The following is a 21802-nucleotide window of genomic DNA, read 5'->3' as shown; positions in this document are numbered from 1 at the left end:
GACAACATTGTAAACATAGAAAAAACAGCCAGAGAAGATGCAAAAAACAAAAAGCTCCTAACCCAAAATGTCCAGGAAATCCAGGACACAATGAGAAGACTGAACCTAAAGATAATAGGAATAGAAGAGGGAGAAGAGTATCAACTAAGAGGCACAGTAAATATCTACAACAAAATCATAGAAGAAAACTTCCCTACCCCCACGAATGAGATAACCACAAGCATAAAAGAAGCCTTCAGAACTCCAAATAGGTTGGACAAGAAAAGAAATACTTCCCGACACATAATAGTCAAAACACCAAGTGCCCAAAGCAAAGAAAGAATATTAAAAGCAGTAAGGGAAAAAGGTCAGGTAACCTATAAAGGCAGACCAATCAGAATCACACCCGATTTCTCAATAGAGACTATGAAAGAAAAAGAGCCTGGACAGACATCATGCAGACCCTAAGAGAGCAAAAGTGCTAGCCCAAGCTGCTATACCCAGCAAAACTATCAATCACCATAGATGGAGAGACTAAGATATTTCAAGACAAATAAAAATTTACACAATATCTGACCACAAACCCAGCACTACAACGAATTATAGGTGGAAAACCCAATACAAAGAGGGGAACTACATCCTAGTAAAAACAAGAAAACTCCTAAACAAGAAAACCAAAAGAAGAAAAAGACACAGACACAACTCAACCTACAAAAGCAATAATAGCAGGAAACAGCAACCACTATTTCTTGATATCTATTAACATAAATGGATTCAACTCCCCAATAAAGAGACATAGGCTATCAGACTGGATACATAAACAAAATCCAGCATTTTGCTGCATACAGGAAACTCATCTCAGAGACAAAGACAGACACTATCTCAGAGTAAAAGGGTGGGAAAAGAACTTCCAAGCAAACAGCCCCAAAAAGCAAGCTGGAGTGGCTATTCTAATATCGAATAAAGTAAATTTCCAACCAAAAGTTATCAAAAAAGATAAGGAAGGACACTTTTTACTCATTACCGGGGAAATCTGTCAGGAGGAACTCTCAATCCTTAACATATATGCTCCAAATAAAAAAGAACCCACATTCATAAAAGAAGCCCTACAAAAGCTAAAAAAATACATTTCACCCACATAATAATAATGGGAGATTTTAACACCTCACTCTCTTCAATGGACAGATAATGGAAACAGAAACTGAACAAGGACACTGCAAAACTAGCAGAGACGTTGAACCAACTAGAATTAATAGATATCTACAGAACATATCATCATAAAGTAAAAGAATACACCTTATTCTCATCACCCCATGACACCTTCTCGAAAATTGACCACATAAGTGGACACAAAACAAGCCGCAATTGATATAAGAAGATTGAAATACTCCCATGCATCCTCTCAGATCACCATGGTCTACGGCTGGTCTTTAACAACAACAAAGACAACAAAAAGCCCACATACACATGGAAACTAAACAACGCTCTGTTAAACGATAGCAGGGTCAAAGAAGAAATAAAGAAAGAAATTAAAAATTTTCTAGAATTCAACGAAAACGAAAACACAACATACCCAAACCTATGGGATGCAATGAAAGCAATACTGAGAGGAAAACTTATAGCCCTAAGTGCTTCCAAGAAGAAACTGGAGAGAGCTTACATCAGCAACCTGACAGCACAGCTAAAAGCCCTAGAATAAAAGGAAGCAGATATACCCAAGAAGAGTAGACTGCAAGAAATAATCAAAATTAGGGCAGAAATAGACCAAATAGAATCAAAAAGAACCATTGAAAAAATCAACAAAACCAAGAGTTGGTTCTTTGAGAAAATCAACAAGATCAATAAACCCCTAGCCAGACTAACTAGAAGGCAAAGAGAGAGTATACAAATTAACAGAATCAGAAAGGAAAGTGGAGACATAACAACTGAAACTGAGGAAATTCGAGAAATCATCAGATCCTACTACAAAAAACTTATACTCCACAAAATTGGAAAATCTGGAGAAAATGGACAAATTCCTAGACAGATACAAGATCACAAAGTTAAACCAGGACCAAATAAACCATCTAAATAACCCTATAACACCTAAAGAAATAGAAGAAGTCACCAAAAGCCTCCCAACCAAAAGAAGCCCAGGTCCAGATGGGTTCCGTGCAGAATTTTATCAGACATTTATTGCGGATATAACACCAATACTCTCCAAACTATTTCAAAAGATAGAATCAGATGGAATATTACCCACCTCATTTTTTGACGCTACAATAACCCTCGTACCTAAACCACACAAAGACCCTACAAGGAAAGAGAACTTCAGACCAATCTCACTTATGAACATTGACGCAAAAATACTCAACAAAATTCTTGCAAACTGAAAACAAGAACACATGAAAACAATCATTCATCATGACCAAGTAGGCTTCATCCCCGGAATGCAGGGATGGTTTAATATAAGGAAATCCATCAATGTAATCCACCATATAAACAAACTCAAAGAACAAAATCACATGGTCATCTCACTAAATGCTGAGAAAGCATTTGACACAATTCAACACCCCTTCATGTTAAAAGTCCTGGAAAGAACAGGAATCCAAGGCCCATATTTAAACATAATAAAAGCAATATACAGCAAACCAACAGCCAACATCAAACTTAACGGTGGGAAACTTGAAGCAATCCCACTAAAATCAGGAACTCAACAAGGCTGCCCACTCTCCCCCTACCTATTCAACATAGTACTGGAAGTCCTGGCTGGAGCAATTAGACAGCAAAAGAAGATCAAGGGGATACAAATCGGAAAGGAAGAGATAAAAACATCACTCTTTGCTGATGACATGACAGTGTACTTAAGTGACCCCAAAAATTCCACCAGAGAACTCCTACAGCTGATAAACAAGTTCAGCAAAGTGGCTACAAAATTAACTCAAACAAATCAGTAGCCTTCCTATACTCAAAGGACAAACATGTGGAGAAAGAAATTAGGGAAAAGGTACCCTTCACAATCGTCACAAAAACTATGAAATACCTTGGTGTGACTCTAACTAAGCAAGTAAAAGACCTGTATGACAAGAACTTCAAACCTCTAAAGAAGGAAATTGAGGATGATATCAGAAAATGGAAAGATTTCCCATGCTCATGGATTGGAAGGATCAACATTTTAAAAATGGCCACCCTACCAAAAGCAATCTACAGATTCAATGCAGTCCCCATCAAAATTCCAACCCAGTACTTCATTGAATTGGAAAGATCAATGTGCAATTTCATATGGAATAACAAAAGACCTAGAATAGCTAAATCCATCCTCAACAACAAGAAAACATCTTCGGGAATCACTATCCCTGACCTCAAGCTATATTACAAGGCAATTGTGCTGAAAACTGCATGGTACTGGTACAGAAATAGGCATGTAGATCAATGGAATAGAATAGAAGATCCAGAAATGAGCCCTCAGGTATATGGTCACCTGATTTTTTACAAAGGAGCCATAAACATTCAATGGAAAAAGGACAGCCTATTCAACAAATGGTGCTGGTCCAATTTGCACTCAGCATACAAAAGAATGAAAATAGACCCTTTCTTATCTCCTTGTACAAAGCTCAAGTGTAAGTGGATCAAAGATCTCCACATTAAACCAGATACACTGAAACTACTAGATGAGAAAGTAGGGAAAACCTTAGAACACATAGGCACAGGAGAAAATTTCCTGAACAAAACACCAATGGCTCAAGCTCTAAGGTCAAAGATTAACAAATGGGACTTAATGAGATTGCAAAGTTTCTGTAAGGCTAAGGACATTGTCAAGAAACCAAAGGCAGCCAACAGAATGGGAAAAGATCTTACCAACTCCACATCAGATAAAGGCCTAATATCCCAGGTATACAAAGAGCTCAAAAAGCTAGACACCAGAGAATCAAAAAACCCCATTAAAAATGGGGTACAGAGCTAAACAAAAATTCTCAGCTGAGGAATATCGAATGGCTGAGAAACATCTGAGCAAGTGCTGGACATCCTTAGCCATCAGAGAAATGCAAATCAAAACAACCCTGAGATTCCACCTCACACCAGTCAGATTGGCCAAGATCCAAAACTCAGATGACAGCAGATGCTGACGAGGTTGAGGAGAAAGAGGAACACTTCTCCACTGTTTGTGGGGTTGCAAACTAATACAACCACTCTGGAAATCAGTCTGGCGATACCTCAGAAAACTGGACATAGTACTACCTGAAGACCCAGCTATCCCACTTCTGGGCATATACCCCAGAGACACTTTAATACACAACAAAATATATGCACCACAATGTTCATAGCAGCTCTATTTATAATAGCCAGAAGCTGAAAAGAACCCAGATGTCCTTCAGAAGATGAATGGATACAAAAATTGTGGTACATTTACACAGTGGAATACTACTCAGCCACTAGAAACAATGACTTAACCAAATTCTTAAGAAAATGGCTGCATCTAGAGAATATCATCCTGAGTGAGATAACCCAGTCACAAAAGAACAGATATAATATGTAGTCACTGATAGTGGGAAGCTAACCCCAGAGGCTTGCACTCCCCCAGAAACAACTCACAGACTGTATGAAGTCCAAGAAAAAAAGAAAACAAAACAACAACAACAACAAAAAAGTCATGCTCAATCCTTACCCACCAAGAATACATTTACAAATTCCGGGTTGTACCCTGTATTACTGTCTGCTCATCGTTAAAAAAAAAAAAAAATCTTTACACACCAAGAAAACTTTGACTATTTCCAGGTTGCATCTTGTTTTGCATGTGCTTTTTGCTCATTGTAACTGGTGGGATCTTGATCACACTGTAAGACCTTTAAAAAAAAAAAAAAAAACAAGTACTGGTAAAAATGTGTTATATACTTTTATGCAAAAAATGCTTAAAATCTGTACATTTACCTTTGTTCTTTAAAATAAAGTTGTTAAAAAAAAGAAAGTTTAAATGATGAGATTTTCCTCAGTTCTGCAGTTTCTGGGCCGTTTGCAGCTGCTCTCCTTGGTGTCTCACAAGTCCTACAGGACATGTAAGGAGTAAGTGCTGACCTCAGTTAGAAATCAAGAAACTTCTCATTTTATATTCTGGTTGGCTTAGTTGGAAATTATATTATCTATTATTATAAGTACTTGAATAGTCATCTCTGCTAGAAAAATATCAATATTCAAAATCAAATTCATAAATACTTAATAAGTATCTATTTATAATGTATTTCCATTCTTATTTATTATCCTAATTTAGATCATGTTTATTTATTTACTTGTTTTAGACAGGGTCTCTTTATGTCATCTTTGCTGGTCTGGAACTTGTCATGAAGACCAGGCTAGCCTCATAAGCTATGTCTACCTCTGTCTCCTGAGTACTTAGATTAAAGGTGTACCACCACATTAGGCAACAATATGTCACACTGGGGGGGGGGGGGATACGTGTTATTTTATTTTATTCTGTTTGAGAAAGAATGTCACTATATATCCCAGGGTGGCCTTAAATTCATCATATAGCACAGGCTGGTCTTAAACTTCTGTCAGTCCTCCTGTCTGAGTGCTGGAATTAAGGCATATACCACCCCTTCTAGCATAAAGGTATGATTTGAAAAAAATTATGTCTATTACATTTTAATAGTGTTTATATGTATATATATATATATGTTACATAATTTGACCACTATAAAGATATATAATGAAAATTTAATCCACATATTTCTTCACAATTTCCACACAATTCTTTTCCCACAGGAAACACAAGAATCAATTTCTTATATATTATTCCATAGGTATGCCAAGGATATGCGAATTAGTATTTCTGTGTATATATTTGTAAAAGAGGGAATCAGAAGTATTTCCTTTGACAGAATTCAACACCAGTGAAGATTGCTTAGTGTTTAAGAGCATTGCCTAGGTTTTATTCTCAGCACCACACAGCCGCTCACAACCTTCTGTAACTCTAGTCCTAGGATATCTGATGCTCTTGTCTAGCGTTTGAAAGTATCTGGCACATATGTGCATATACTATATAAATACAGGTAAAATACTCAGACATAAAAAATTTTAAAATATTTTTAAAGTGTCAAATGTACATATGGAACAATTTAAGTTGTTTTGATTTAGATCTTTTCATGCGGAATAAATGCGGAATCCAAATTAATAATATACATTTATGGGGAGATAACTTCAGGAATTGCTGTTAATTTTTTTCATTTGAGAATGGATCTCACCTTGCAGATCTGGAACTCACTATGTAAAGCAGGCTGTCCTCAAATTAGAGGCGTTTGCCTTTGTCTTCTGAATTCTGGGACAAAAGTAGTCTACTACCATGCCTGTCATTTTGTTGGTGGTTTCATAAAGCATAAATGTACCAATATTTACATCTCCATACACAAATCTAATCATTGTAGTGATTTCACTAAACCATCTCTTGTGTTTCTTAGTTCCACTTACCTGTCTGGATGTGTCAGGGGGACAGGAGGACAATTTTGTAGAATGTATCTCCTTTATACATCAATACGATGCCAGAAGCCCTCCCAATGAGCCAGTCTGGGGAAAGGTAAGGCACTGTTCCCAACTATTCAATGTTGTGGAATTGAGTGGATTTATGGGAGAACTTAAGCCTTTTAAGTCATGCTCATCTTTAAAATAAAAGTTTATGTAAACAAATATGGGCATTAGTGGACTAAACTCAGCTACATGTAATAAAAACCAAGGACCAAAAGGTTTTGATTTATTTTCTGAAAGCACTTACTAAAGCAATACTGATAAAGTTTTAGATGTTCTTAATGTATATGTGCCAGGAAGGCATATGTAAGGTTTAAAAGCTGAACAGAATTTAAATCAATGTTGCTGGAGTGCTTTTTCCTATCCAGACATTGTTGTCATAGCTCATTGTGAGTAATCCTTTTGGACATTGGACACAATCATCAATTCTATGAATTGTGGATTCATTTGCAGTCATAGCAACCTACAAAGGAAAACAACAGAATAAAACTCGATACAAACCGCTGTGTGCACTCCAGCGATAGAGAAGCACAGGCACTTCTTTGACTGTTTTACTTCCATGCTTTCAGTTGTATTTGCCCTGTTTGCAGACTTGCCAGGCATTCTGGTACTGTCTTTAGTTTGGGACTGAAGTGACAGCCAATGAATAGGCAGGGAAACAAGTTCCATCACCAGAACCTGAACAAACCCACACACTCAGCTACAGTTCCTGCTTCTCTGATTAATGTCATCTTTGTTTTCCTTTCCAGAGACACGGAACCTTCGTGCAGAGAAAGATAAAGCCAGGGACTATGCCAATAGTTCCCAAGGGACAGAAGGTATTATTGAACACTCTAGGGTCAGATTCATCAGAACAGCCCAAAAAAACAGACAAAGGAAATTCATCATGAGACAAAGTGACCTCACCAGGCCTGTGCCAACAAAATTCCCAAGAGCTGCTGGAGACTTAGAACAGCTTATCAGAACCAGAAGGCAGCCCAGCCCAGCAGACCCAGAAGCCTGGCAATGGGAGACAACTGGAAGAGTGTAGTTCTCAACTGTAGGGCAAGCTCTTCTTACCAGGCACTGGCCTTTAAACCCACTAATAAAAAAGTCAGGGTAAGTGAGGATAAGCTTTGGTGTTCAAGACTGTAATCCTGGGAATTTAGCAAATTTCCTCAGTGTCTTGTAGTTTTTTGGCACTGGAATCATCCATCACTGAAGTTGTTGTTGTTGTTATTGTTGTTATCAGTAGCCTTAGAACACAGAATTTACATAAACAGGGGAGAGGCAGAAAAGGATTAAGTAATGCATCAAAATTTTAAGCGGCCCAATGAGTGATAAGTTATAAAACACTGTCTTTATTTATAAACAAAACAACTAACAGAAATAGAAGCTCTTAAAGAGGCCCAGCTTACACAATGCACACGCACACACATACATACAAACACACATGTGTACACACATAGATGCAAACACAAAAATGCGTGCGCGCGCACACACACACACACACACACACACACACACACACACACACACACCAAAAACTCATGAGTGCCTAGGAGATGAAATGTCTGCTAGTGTTTTAGCCACATCTTTCATCATACTAGTTCAGTTTATTTTGTAGATGGTTTGGTGAAAATTGCTCCTATGGCTCTTGTGATTTGTCATGTTTCATGTGCTGTAATATACACATACAGTTTTGTATACACATTCACTCAGGTGGGAGCATTTATATTGTATATAAGCTGAAGCAGATGAAATTTTCCTCTGATGCATAATACAGTTATAACTTTGCTCCTCTAACCCATCTAAGAAATTTTAATAAACTACAATGAGTAAGTACCATTTTTGTGTGTTGTGATTTCTGACTCTTGTGTTATAGTAGGTGAATGCTGATGGTGAATTGTGTTGCTGCCAAAATTCAGTAGAAAGTAAACAACCAAATATAGACAGTCATAAAAGAGATAACTTCCATGTTCCAAAATAGAAAATGTGCTTGTTCCTGCATCTGTATCTAATGATACTGTCAAAACACACATGTATTACCTCATCATTTTAAAAGCTCTAGAGTCAGGGTAAAGGTGACTACATAAATAGTACCCATTAGTTAAATCATTCTCAGATCCTACCTATATATCTTAACCCCTTCCAAAGCTAGCTGTACTAAAACAAATTATACTGATGATAGTCTATCAGCTTCAAAGTCAAAGAAGCATATACAACTGAGAATGTGTAGCATCTCACTCAACAAACACTATATTGAATCAGGACAATAAAAACTTCGATAAAGAGGGAAAGGATGAAGTTGTAATCAGGTTTGAAAAGATACCTAAAGATTTGATTTTGAACCCACGTTTGAGCAGTTATGCAACCTAATGGTCTCCAAAGCAGAGAGGGAGAATTGAAATCTTGAAGCCAGACTCAATTGGCTTATTGACAATGCTGGGCAAACTCATTCCATGAACAAGAAAGTTTGCTTCTGTCTAAACTATAGATAGCACTCCAGTGAGTACTTATGTGCCTAGTTACAGTGTGTAATAAGAGTGCATGTGGAGGGTTTCTCATAGTTCACAAAGCTAACATTATGAATATCAGTCCACTATTGATGCTTCTGAGATACTCAACAAAAGACAATGCAACCCCCAACACAATATATCTCCATAATCCACAGGGGAAAAAAGGATTAAATTACAAACAAAAATCATACATCTGATCCAGGAATGGTACCTCAAGTCTGTGGTTCTAGGATTCAGGAAGATGAGAAAGAATTACAAGTTTGAGGCAAGCCTGGGGTGTGTAAGGAGACCTGTTTCAAGAACATTTTGCAAATAAATTTACAAATCATACCATGGAAGAAAAGCAAACGTCTGCTACAAAAATGATGAAAGCTTTAAAACTGAAGATAGTGGAGTTAAAACACCTTAAAGATCTATCGTGTGTGTGTGTGTGTGTGTGTGTGTGTGTGTGTGTGTGTGTATCTGTGCATGTATATGTGTGTGTTTGCAAGTGTGTGAGTATATATGCACTTGTGTGTGCATGTATGCATGTACATGTGTATGCATGTGTGCATGTGTGTGTTTGCAAGTGTGTACACATTTGTGTGTACAACTGTATGCTTGTGTATGCATGTGTGTATATATATGTGTATTTGCATGTGTGCATGTGCACATGCACATCTGCATGTGTTTGCATGTGTGTATAAGTATGTACATGTACACAGTAAGAAATTTTGCTGTATTTCTGTTACTTCTATCCCTTCTGTTTCCTCTCTTGAAACAGCTACTAAATGAACGTTGCAACATTTGGGACTGTCATCTATGTTTCTAACTATCCTCCCATTCTCTTTCTCATAGTACTTACCACTAAGTAATGTATGAATTCCTTTACAGTAACTTTCTTCTACTGTGATTTTCAGCCCTATCCATTGCTGTCAGACTGTCAATTTAAACATAAAATAACATCCACTAAACCAAGTGCATATTTCAATACCTGTGCATGTGAGTTACTACATGAGACTATACTACAGATATAACAGCACCCAGACTGTTGAAGTTGGGCTTTATGTATTATATTTGCTTTCTTAAATATAGTGATTTTTCTTTGTTGAATGAAATGTCTCACATTCTTGGTTGTGTGTTCTTTAATTATATGATGTCTAGACCATCATTAGTACATCATTTTTAGTTTACTGCTGGCTAGCATAGGAACAGGGATGAGATATAGACAAACAAAACCTGAAGATGATTTATTTGAGTGATGGAAGCTCTGACTCCAGTGGGAAACAGTAGCTTCTTAGGCATTGCTCTGCCTCCCCAATCCTACTGCATGACGTAGTTTCTGCCCCAGCTCCCTATGACTCATCCCAAGTCTGAGAATGGGGAAGGATGACACATTTGTTCTTCTTTGGGAAATTCCCTAACTCTTCAAACTGAGACATGTCCCAAAGTAGCACATTGATATCATGCCCATTAATCCTGGGCTGATATTCCATCAGATCAGTGGTTCTTAGTCTATGGGTCACACCCCCTTTGGTGTTGAACAACCTTTTCACAGAGGTCACATACATTGATGGGAAAACAGATATTTACTTTATGATTTGCAATAGTAGCAAATTACAGTTATGAAGTAGCAATGAAAATAATCTCATGGTTGGGTTCACCACAACATGAGGAACTGTATTAAGTGTTAAAGCATTAGGAAGGTTGAGAACCATGACATCAGACCTGCCACTATTCATTTAGACCCTTATGCTATGCTTTTGTTTTTTGTATTTTTGTGTTTCCCAACATTTGTTCTTTGGCAATATCTTTCAAAATTGATTTTATCACTATACTATTTCATTTTTTGAATTCTCTTAAAATAGATTTTATTATTTTCATTTATCTATGTGTACTTTTATAAACTCCAGGGGCCAATAAGATGTACATGATCAGTCTGCCATCTTCAATCAATCTCTAATTCTCTTTTATGTAAAGTATTTACAAACAGCACATTATCCATTAATAAATAACATTCTTTGAAATAGACCCCCATAATTGGCTGCTAAACATCACTGAGGCTTTTTAAAGTGGTCTTTTTTGGCACAGAGAATATGTTTACTGAAAGGTAGGAGTTTGGGGCAAATAGCCCAATAGTGGATTATTAGTATCATAGCATAGATTGGTTCTTAATCTTTTTAATATAAGAACCTCTTTTTTCATTAGAAAAAAATTTACACTTCCTCACAAAAGTAGTCATTGAATTTTCAGTATCCATTGTTTAGAAAAATGAATGATTACAAAAAACAATGATGATTCCAGGTTCAATTATATATTTGAACTATAAAAATATATTTATCCAAAATGAACCCTGAGGTCTAGTAAAGTGATAATTGCTTCTTAGAACTAATGGTATGTTGACATTTTACTCAAATTTAAAAGGATTTAAATTTTTTGTTTAATATCCTTATCATGTACTTTCATGGATTGAAATAATATAGATTTTTTAATTACCAAAACTTAAAATCAAATCTATGATGTTTCCTATAACTTAACATTTTAAAATGCTGTAATGATTGTTTTCAACTCTTAGATTGCTATTATCACTAACCTAAATTTGTATGTTAAGACATTTTTAATTCATTTACTAGCATCTATTCATGTAATACTTATCTAGCTATGGGCAAAGGATAACAACTTAATTTCACAGCTAATAAGAAGCTCGGGAAACACAGGTGATTTCTCCATCTGTATTGTTGGCCAGCAACAGATCTAGGACCATAACTAGTTTCTTGCCATGTATGCATTAATCCCCAGAGGTCAACCCATAGGGCACTGCTGCCTCATTACAACACCTGAGAGCAGCATATAAAGTGCAGCTAATTACAGCACTTGTGAGAGACGGGCTTTGACAACTCTTGAGAATTTAGAATTCTGTTAGACTTCTTATCACTGTGTTGGGCTAAACAAAAATGGGAGTATTTTCCTCAATATACCATTGCTATGTAGAGACACCATGACCAAGGTGACTCTTATAATAGAAAAGCATTTAGTTGGAGACTTGTTAACAGTTTGGGAGGGTTGGTCTGTTACCATGGTAGGAAGCAGACAAGCATGGTCCAGAGCAAGGAGCTGAGAGCTTTATGACCTGATTCTCAGGAAGCAGGAAGAAAGATAAACACTCAGCCTGGCCTAGCATGAGCTTTTGAAAACTCAGTAACACATTTTCTTCAATAATAATATACCTCCTAATTTTTCCAAAAAAAATTCAATGTGTGAGGAGGTAATAAGCAAACAAATATATATGAGCCTATAGGGGTTATTCAAACTACCACATAAGGAACTCATTCCTTCTTCTTCTTCTTCTTCTTCTTCTTCTTCTTCTTCTTCTTCTTCTTCTTCTTCTTCTTCTTCTTCTTCTTCTTCTTCTTCTTCTTCTTCTTCTTCTTCTTCTTCTTCTTCTTCTTCTTCTTCTTGTAGCTAGAATTTTTTTGGATATTCCCTGTATTTACATTTCAGGTGTTATCCCCTTCCCCCAATGTCATCCTCCTTCCCCTCCCGTTGTCTACATGAAGGTGTTCCCTCTCCCACCTCAGTGCCTCAGCATTCTCCTACACTGCAAAAATGAGCGTTCACTGGATCAAAGGTCTCTCCTCCCATTGATGCCAGAGAATGCTGTCCTCTGCTGCATATGCACCTGGGGCCATGGGTCCCTTCATAAGAACTCAATAGTTAGTGTTTTAGTCCCTAGGAGTCATGATGGGTTTGGTTAGTTAATGATTTTTTTTCTTCCCATAGGGTTGCAGAGCCTTTCAGATCTTTCAGTCCTTTCTCTAGTTCCTTCATTGGGGTCCCTGTGTTCAGTCCGGTGGTTAGCTGCAAGCATCTTTCTCTGTATCAGTATGGTTCTGGCAGAGCCTCTAAGAAGGCATCCATATCAGATTCCTGTCAGTAAGCACTTCTTGGCATCAGCAATAGTGCATGGGTTTAGTGGCTGCATATGGGATAAGCCCCAGGCAAGGCAGTCTCTGGATGATCTTTTCTCCAATCCCTGTTCCTCATAAATTCCTCCCATGAGTGTTTTGTTCTCCCTTCTAAGAAGGACTGAGGAATCCACCTTTTGGCCTTCCTTCACTTTGAGCTTCATAATTTCTGTGAATTGTTTCTTGGATATTCAGAGCTTTGGGAGCTAGTATCTGCTTATCAGTCAGTGAATACCTTGTGTGATCTTTTGTGACTGGGTTACTTTACTCAGGGATGATAGCTTCAAGTTCCATCCATTTGCCTAGGAATTGCATGAAGTTTTTAATAGCTGAGTTGTACTCCATTGTGTAAATGTACCACAATTTCTGTATCCATTCCTCTGTTGAAGGACATATAGGTTCTTTCCATCTTCTGTCTATTATATATAAGGCTGCTATGAACATGGTACAACATGTGTCCTTTATACATTGGAACTTCTTTTGCATATATGCTCAGGAGTGGTATAGCTGTGTCCTCAGGTAGTACTATGTTCAATTTTCTGAGGAACCTCCAGACTGATTTCCAGAGTGGTTTTACCAGTTCACAACCCCACCAACAATGGAAGAGTGTTCCTCTTTCTTCACATCCTCGCCAATATCTGCTGTTACCTGGGGTTTTTGTGGTTTTTTTTTTTTTTTTTAAATCTTAGCCATTCTGATTGTTGATAGGTGAAATCTCAGGGTTGTTTTGATTTTCATTTCCCTGTTGACTAGGGATGTTGAACTCATCATTTCTAACACATATAGATGCTGGGGGAAAATACAAGAAATGCATTTTAAATATGCAAATAAGTACTAGAATAAGATGTACAAGTAATACTGAAATACAGAACATCAAATATAAAGAGCAATCCTCCCAAAATTCTTACCTATAAAGAAAGGACCACACATTTCTTTTATACACAACAATGGATGGAAAGATTATGGAATAATGTTAGCAATGATGATGACAATGGTCAACACCAAAGTGCACACATGAATGAGAGAAAAGTGTTAATATCTGAAATCACACTAAGTACGTCTCTGAAACTATGGGACAAAGAACTGCCAAACTACTTTGTATGTTTTATCTTACTTGTCCCTCAAAAACACTGTGAAATAGATACTACCCAAATCATAGTCTTAGGGAGGGTGAAACTAATGAATCTAGAAGTGCCTTGACCAAGGTCACACTGCTAGCATGTTGCCATTTGAGATTCAGGCCCAAGTGGAATGCTCTTTAGTCATGGTTACTTGTTATGCAACACCACCTCCATGACCAAAAGTCTTCACTGAGGCAAATACCCTAGGAGGACATTTACAAGAATGAGATTAGGGCCAGACATTGTGGTGCACAACTTTAATCCCAGCGCTTGGGAGGCAAATGCAATTTGAAGTTTGAGGCCAGCCTGGTCTAAAAATTAAGTTCCAGGACAGCCAACAGAGAAACTTATTCTCAAAAACTAAAGGTGGATGGAAAAAGAATGAAATTAAATCTAGACAAAAATAGGACACAAGAGAAAAAGAAGAGTAACAGGAAATCATATTTATTAACTTGTATGTTATCTGTGAAATTATTCTTTTGTGAAAAAAATTCTCATAATAGATTCTAAGTTTCCTCCCATGTCCAGTGTAATTTTTGACAAGAGTTAGTAGTTCTGTTAGACCCACCAAAATGTTTGGTAATCGTTCTGTACAGATGTCTCTAAAAATCTGGAAATTATTGGACCTATTATATAATAAACCTCTAAAAGTAAATTTGCAAGATAGATTAATAAAGCATTATCCAAAATAGGAATTTATTGATAATAGGACATTTTGTTGAGATTTATATTCATGATGTAAGAGAGACAAGTTGCACTGGAGAGCTGCATTTGGGCCTACAAAGGAACGCTGTAAGTCAGTGTAGGAAAGGAAAATGAGAAACGGCACAGCACAGAAATCCACGGCCAACGCATTTAAGATTTATGGATAAAATGCTTTTAGCTTGATAAAATATAAAAGAACTATTTATAATATTTCATCCAGAAAAACAGCCCAGTAATGCTGTGAGATCATCAAAACCTACTGTATTATATTTTACTTCAATCATTTCTTTTTTTTAAAAAAAAAAAAAAAAAACGTTTTATTGATTCTTTCTGAATTTCAAGTCATGCACCCCAATACCACTCATCTGCTCATCTTCCCATACCCCTACCCTTGGAACCTCTTCAGCAGAAGAACAATCTTGCCGTAGAAGCTGCAGTGTGTCACAGTATGTCACACAGTACACCCTTTTGCCCAAACATTTTTACTTGCAATTGTCCTTTGCAATGAGTTATTGGTCCAGTTCAGGGCATCTGGCCTCTGCTACACTTTCAATATTGGATCCTCAGTTTGACTCCTCTCAGACATCATGTTGTTGTCCTGTTTCACGGCAATCCTGAAGCTTTGGATCTGCAGAACAACCCCCCCAAAGCACTACAGCAGTTTATGGATGAGGTAGATGTTGGGGTGGACCAACTCAGAGCCCTGGATTTGGACTGGCTCCAACACTTTGCTCAGGTGAGGGGCAGGGCCAGCTCTTCTGAGATCCTCTTCCAACTACTCCATAGATGGAAAAGCGTAATACAAACATCCCCTTGATATCTACTAAGGGTGGTCTTTGGACTTCCACAGATGACATCTACATTATGCCTTTTTGAAAATGGCAGTGTTTGAATGCACCCTATGCATACCATCCATGTGTTTAGGTCATCTTTAAGCTACTAATTGCACCTAACACATAGTTGTCACGCTGTATTGTTTAGAAGCTAACAAGAAAACAGTGTGTATATATATATATACACAGAGAGAGAGAACAGGTATAATTTTTAAAGTATTTTTAACTCATTCAACTGAGTCTGTCAAAGGAGAGAGGGCAACTATACTTTATGTAAGTAACTTTACACATCAACTCTGCACTAGAGACTCACCAAAAATGGGCCCCAGAGATCCTGAGTTCATTTCACAGTCATAAACAAAAAAATCTGTAGCTGAACACAGTGTCCTTGGGTAGAATATTAATTGCAGTAATAAATTGACTTGAATTTTTCACATTTGGTTACAGAGCAGAGAGAGTGAAGAGGCTGCGTCTGGCTCCCGCTCTCACAGCCATTGCAGTCCATTGAGCTCCATAGAGACAGCGCCGGGCAAGCGAGAGCCAGACGGGCACTGGGCGACTCTGTGCCTCCCAGAGGAAAATCAACTAAACATGGGCAAAGGAGACCCTAAGAAGCCGAGAGGCAAAATGTCCTCATATGTGCTCTTTGTGCAAACCTGCCGGGAGGAGCACAAGAAGAAGAACCCGGACACTTCTGTCAACTTCTCAGAGTTCTCCAAGAAGTGCTCAGAGAGGTGGAAGACCATGCCTGCTAAAGAAAAGGAGAAATTTGAAGATAGGGCAAAGGCTGACAAAAATTGTTATGAAAGAAAAAGAAAACCTACATCCCCACCCGCACCCCCTGCAAAGGGGAAACCAAAAAGTTCAAGATCCCACTGCACCCGAGAGGCCTCCTTCGGCCTTCTTTTTGTTCTGTTCTGAGCACTGCCCCAAAAATCAAATCCTGGCTTATCCATTAGTGATGTCCCAAAGAAACTAGAAAAGATGTAGAACAAGAAGGTCGCCAAGCTAAAGGAGAAGTACGAGAAGGATATTGCAGCCTACATAGCTAAAGAACCTGAGGCAGAGAAAAGGGGGGTGTTCAAGGCTGAAAAGAGCAAGAAAAAGAAGGAAGAGGAAGATGAGGAGGATGAAGATGAAGAGGAAGAGGAAAATGAAGACGATGAATAAGTTGGTTCTAGCGCAGTTTTTCCCCCTTGTCTATAAAGCATTTAACCCCCGAGTACACAACTTACTCCTTCTAAAGAAAAAAAAAAAAAAAAAGAAATGTAAGGCTATGTAAGATTTGTTTTTAAAGTGTACAATGTTTATGTTTTTTGGTATAGTTTACACACTACTGAAGGTGTCTTTAGATAGCCCTGTCTTGCCTGGTACAGTCGGGGGTGTAAATTGGTGTGGAAATTTAAAGCACATTCTTGTTGGTGCACAGCACAAATTAGTTATATATGGGAACAGTAGTTTGGTTGGGAGATGTTTTGTTTGTTTGTTTCTGTTTCATTTTCTTTTTGGTTTTATTTTTGTTTTTTGTTTTGTTTTTTTTTTTTTTTTCATCTTCAGTTGTCTCTGATGCAGCTTATACGAAGATAATTGTTCTGTTAACTGAATACCACTCTGTAATTGCAAAAAAAAAAAAAAAAAAAATGCAGCTGTTTTGTTGACATTCTGAATGCTTCTGAGTAAATACATTTTTTCATTACTATTGTCCTTTTCATAGGTCTGAAAGTTTTCTTCCCGAGGGGAAGCTAGTCTTTTGCTTTTACCCATTTTAGGTCATGTGCATTATTACAGTGTGTATCTTTTCATACAGTTAGCTGGAGAAAAGTTTTTGTCCACATACCCTGCATGTTACAGTAGGGGTGACATTTCCATCCATAGTTGAATTCCCCAAAACTGTGATCAGTTGGATAAGTGATATTACATATCCTACTTGGCACAGCAAGGAGTGGTCAGTTCTGTCACACCGTGGGATGATTAGAATCCAGCAATCTGAAGTCTGTCCGTGAAGGACTAATGGAGAATATGTTCTCCTCACATTAGGACTCATCTCTAACTGCCTGTGTAATGACAGTTATATGCTGCAGTTCCCTACTAAAGACACCTAAGGATGTGTCCCCAAAAGTGTGAGCTCTTTGTTATCCTCAGTCTCTGTGTCCCGTGGCACAGTTAATAGGACGGATTTGATTTTAACCGTCCAAAGCTCCTATCCCTCCCATTCTACACTGGGCAAGAGCGAAGTAAAGTTATTGAGAACGCCAGTCTGTGAGTGGTTCTGCCCATAGATTCCACATTAGCTGTGGCAAGTTGAAGAGGCCCCACTGAGCACTTTTTAGAACAAAGTTCTGTTGTGGTGTAGTTGCAAAGGAAGCCTGGGGGTGGGGTGATCCCCCAAGCCAGGACAGAGTCCCTGCTGATCTCAGGAACTTCCTGCAAGTCTTGAGACACAGACCCTAAAAGGACAGTGTGCTTGGATCTCTCTGGCTGCACCCAGAGCTGGCTGCCAACCTCACTGTTGTCATTGTTAGCAAATGTCACTCCACCCAAGGCAGGATTTTCAAAGATTCCTCAGATGAATGGGAATTTCTGGCTGCCCCTTGCTTTTCTGAAGTGTGTTATGACAGGAATTTGATCTCTTCCTTCATCGGGATTCAGGAAAAAAATTTCTCAGAGCCTGGGGTGGGGAGTGACCTTCAATAGGGAGTAGCAAAGATGCTAGTCCTCTCTGGGCATCTGCGGTGGCTGATGGGTCAGCAGATGATTATTCTCAGATTGGTCAATGTTGTGGGCTGTTCAAAAAGCAAGAATGTCACTGCTTAAATATTTCCTTGTCAAATTTGAACCCCTCTACCCAAAACAAAAAAAAAAAAAGAGAGAGAGAGAGAGACAAGATGAGCTGTAACTCCAGGGAGTGAGTAGAGCTTAGTTGGTCACAGGAAAGTCAAACCTGGTCTTTTTCAGGATCCCTAGCAGCTCTTCTGGGCAGGCACAGTTGGGCTTGGCACATTCTCTTGCACAGTTTCTAGAGAATAGCTGTACTTTGATGTGCTGTTCTTAGCCATGGAGAAAAGCTCATGCGTGCTCCTCTGTTCCAGAACAAATGCAGCAGTCTCTATACTCTCAGCATGGTGGCTGGGTATCTGCAGGCACACACCTGCTGTCACAGTTGTTCACATCAGCTAATACATTTCAGACATGCCCATGGTGGGCGAGGGTGGAGGCAGCTTCGTTGGCATCTCCTGGGAGAACAGCAGAAATGCCAACAGTACAGTGGCTTTGCCAGGAGACTGGTTCCACAGTGTGGGTGGGCATAGGAGTGGTCTCGAAGCAGCTGCACAGCCGTGGGAAGAGTTGACTCTGAGAGTAGGAAAATAAGTTCCCAAGCCTCTACTAGCACTAGCACTATCCACAGTCCCCAGCTGTGTGACATTCAAAAAGGTACCTGACCTCTCAGGGTCACAGCCCTTCATCTGTTACATGATGGTAATTTGAACATCTGCAACAGATGTGTCTGGTAAGAAATAAATGAGCTAATGTGTGTGGAAGTGCATTGTAGACAAAAGTTGCTTAAGTGTATTCAATGGGGCAATGTCTGATCCTGTAGTAGAAGCCTTACATTTTAACAAAAACCCTCATCAACCTGTGAAGTAGCTTACTATTGTATTCATTACAATATGCAGCAGTGGGTAAGAGGGGCAGAGAGGTCAGCTACCCATAACTCTGTCACACCAGCAATGTAATGTGTCCTAATTAACCTCAGGCTCCCTCCTCCTTTGCCCAGTGCTGGCTGCTGAGACCTGTGGGGTCTGTTTGGATCTCTTTGTTGTCCTTCTTCCTTCTTCCCACATACTGTGACAGTTTGAAATCACCCAGCCTTCTGACACATCTACTGAATGATGGAGGCTTTGGGCCTCCTTTGTAATCATGCAAGCTTTGTGACTGCCTAGAACAGCAGAGGCAGTCAGAAACAACCATTTGAGACTTCTAAGGCCAGGTCACTTTACACTCTTTCAGTACATGTTCTTACAGATTCCCCTGAGGCTGCTGAGGTAGAAAGGCCACATGTGGGTCTCAGCCAGAATACTGGTCCAGTTCAGTCTTTTCATCTTGCCCACCCAAGTGCTAAGCACACAGTGGCTCTTATAACCCACTGTCCAGTTCTGACTAGCTGGTCTGTACTCATTTTCATATTGAAGGCCCCAATAAGATCAGACACAACATACTCATTTGTTGCAGTGAAAATAAAAAAGAATCTGCTGCTTCAAGTCCCCCATGTTCTCACTCTATCGGAGCCACTTCAGTGGAGCTGTGCCCCCAGTCCCTTTCTCTACCACACAGTCCACAAACTGCCCTCTCCCAGCCGTCTCCCTATCAGACGGGAACTTGGCTCACATTCTCCACAGCCCAGTTAAATCATGACTCAACAATCAATAATTTATCAATCAGATTTATATGTTAAATTTTCAATCCACACTCCATCCACACAATAAGCTTATAACCAGTTGACAAAGATATAAACCATCCACTTAGATAAGATAAATTGACCTATAGAAATTCATCCCGTACAATGGCTACTCAGAGCCATGCGGACAGAGATAGGTAATCTTTGTCTTTCATGTCCAAGGGATCAGCGGTCTCTATACGTTGGCTATATTTTGGAAGCTATGTTTTGCGCTTCTCATAATTTTAGGTAGTATTAGTAAATCTCATATTTCTGGCAGAGTTGAAGATTAGTTTAGTCTCATAGTCTACCCAACCTAATTAACTTTGAGAAAGCATAGCCATTTAGATGATTTTCAAATAGTAATAGTTGTGCACAACTTACATATGAGAGAAATGGGTTGTTTTTGAGTAATCAGAAAGGGCAATGTGTAGGTTAATACACTCACTGGGTATTAAAGTTAGAGTTGTTCGTCCTTGCATTTAGGATCATTTGCTTTCCTGTAATAGATACATGATATAATATCCAAAACCAAAATCTCTAATGTGCCCTGTCTGCGTGACTGTATCCTTCTTGTAGCATATGTCTCTCTGTCTGTCCTTTGTTCACGGCTTGTCAGGCAGCCGGTAAGTTCTGCGTACTCCTGCCATGCTAATCCAGTGATCCCTACACTAACGAAGTGACTCTTCCTAAAATACAGTCACCAAAACAGCGATTCTCAAACTTCCTAATGCTGCAGACTTTAATACAGTTCCTTGTGTGGTGGTGATCCAGCCATAAAATTATTTTCATTGCTACTATAAGTGAAATTTTGCTACTATTATAAATCATAACAGAAATATTTTTGGATACAGGGGTCTACCAAAGAGATTACGAACTATGGGTTGGAACTGCTGATCTAAAGAGCATTTTCCAAAAATTTTACCTTATCCACCCTCAGTGAAACTAGAATTTCTGAACATGGGGTCTGAGAGGAGGTGGAGTAAGAAGTGTCCCAGTAAATCAGGTGGATTTGCCCATTGCCCACCTCTTGTCTGCCTCTGCTTCTTCCCTCTGTGGTACCCTCTGTGGTACCATCCTTAGTATATAAAATACACTCATATACCCATCTTTCTAATTGTCTGTTTCTCTTATAGAAAGTTCATCTTCCTATTTCCCTATCCAGGTACCACGTACCTACATCAAGTCTCAGGAATAGCCATGTGGTCATATTTTTGTGCACATTAAAATAGTGAGTTCAGGGACGAGCGGTGAGCCAGCAGTGAGCCAGTGGTGAGCCAGCAGTGGTCCAGAAACCCAGGATTGGTGAGGAGTCATTCCGCCTAGTCCAGGGTGCAGAGAAATCTCTGCTGAGAGATCTCTGCTGAACGGGCAAAAAAGTGCGGTCCCCCCTCCCCGTTCCCCCTCCCCGCCCCAGCTCAGTTCAGGGAACCAGTGACCCTGCTGGACCACATTGAGTGCAGGGCGCGCGGACCTTCTGCCACCGGGAGCAGTGGTGAGCCAGCGGTGATCCAGCGGTTATCCAGGGACACAGGACTGAAACAGCGGTGGTCCAGCGGTGGTCCAGGGACCCAGGATTGGTGAGAAGTCATTCCGACTGGTCCGGGGTGCAGAGAGATCTCTGCCGAACGCGCAAAAAGTGCAGTTCCCCGGTTCCCCCTCCCTGCCCCAGCTCAGTTCAGGGAACCTGTGACCCTGCATCCTGCTGTTCCCAGCTAGACCACTTTGAGTGCAGGGCACTCACTCCCAACATCCACCACCAAGAGGAGTGGTGAGCCAGCGGTGGTCCAGC

At 39.2% G+C, this 21802-nt stretch overlaps 1 protein-coding gene across 1 annotated transcript in view; it reads left to right on the top strand.

Moving 5' to 3' along the window:
- Positions 1 to 7364, top strand: part of CIMIP6 (ciliary microtubule inner protein 6) — a gene marked incomplete at both ends in the record, with an annotated part of 35092 nt that extends 27728 nt beyond the window's left edge. The window contains 2 exons of the mRNA XM_080916136.1: positions 6411 to 6526; positions 7224 to 7364. Coding sequence (XP_080772262.1) covers positions 6411 to 6526; positions 7224 to 7364 — 257 coding nt within the window. The remainder of the gene's footprint in view (positions 1 to 6410; positions 6527 to 7223) is intronic.
- Positions 7365 to 21802: the final 14438 nt, after the last annotated feature.

The sequence above is a fragment of the Micromys minutus genome (assembly GCF_963924665.1).
Source record: "Micromys minutus genome assembly, chromosome: 1".
In the NCBI taxonomy this organism is placed as follows: Eukaryota; Metazoa; Chordata; class Mammalia; order Rodentia; family Muridae; genus Micromys; species Micromys minutus.
Note: the sequence above shows the minus strand (reverse complement) of the source record. Positions and strands in the feature narration are given on the sequence as shown.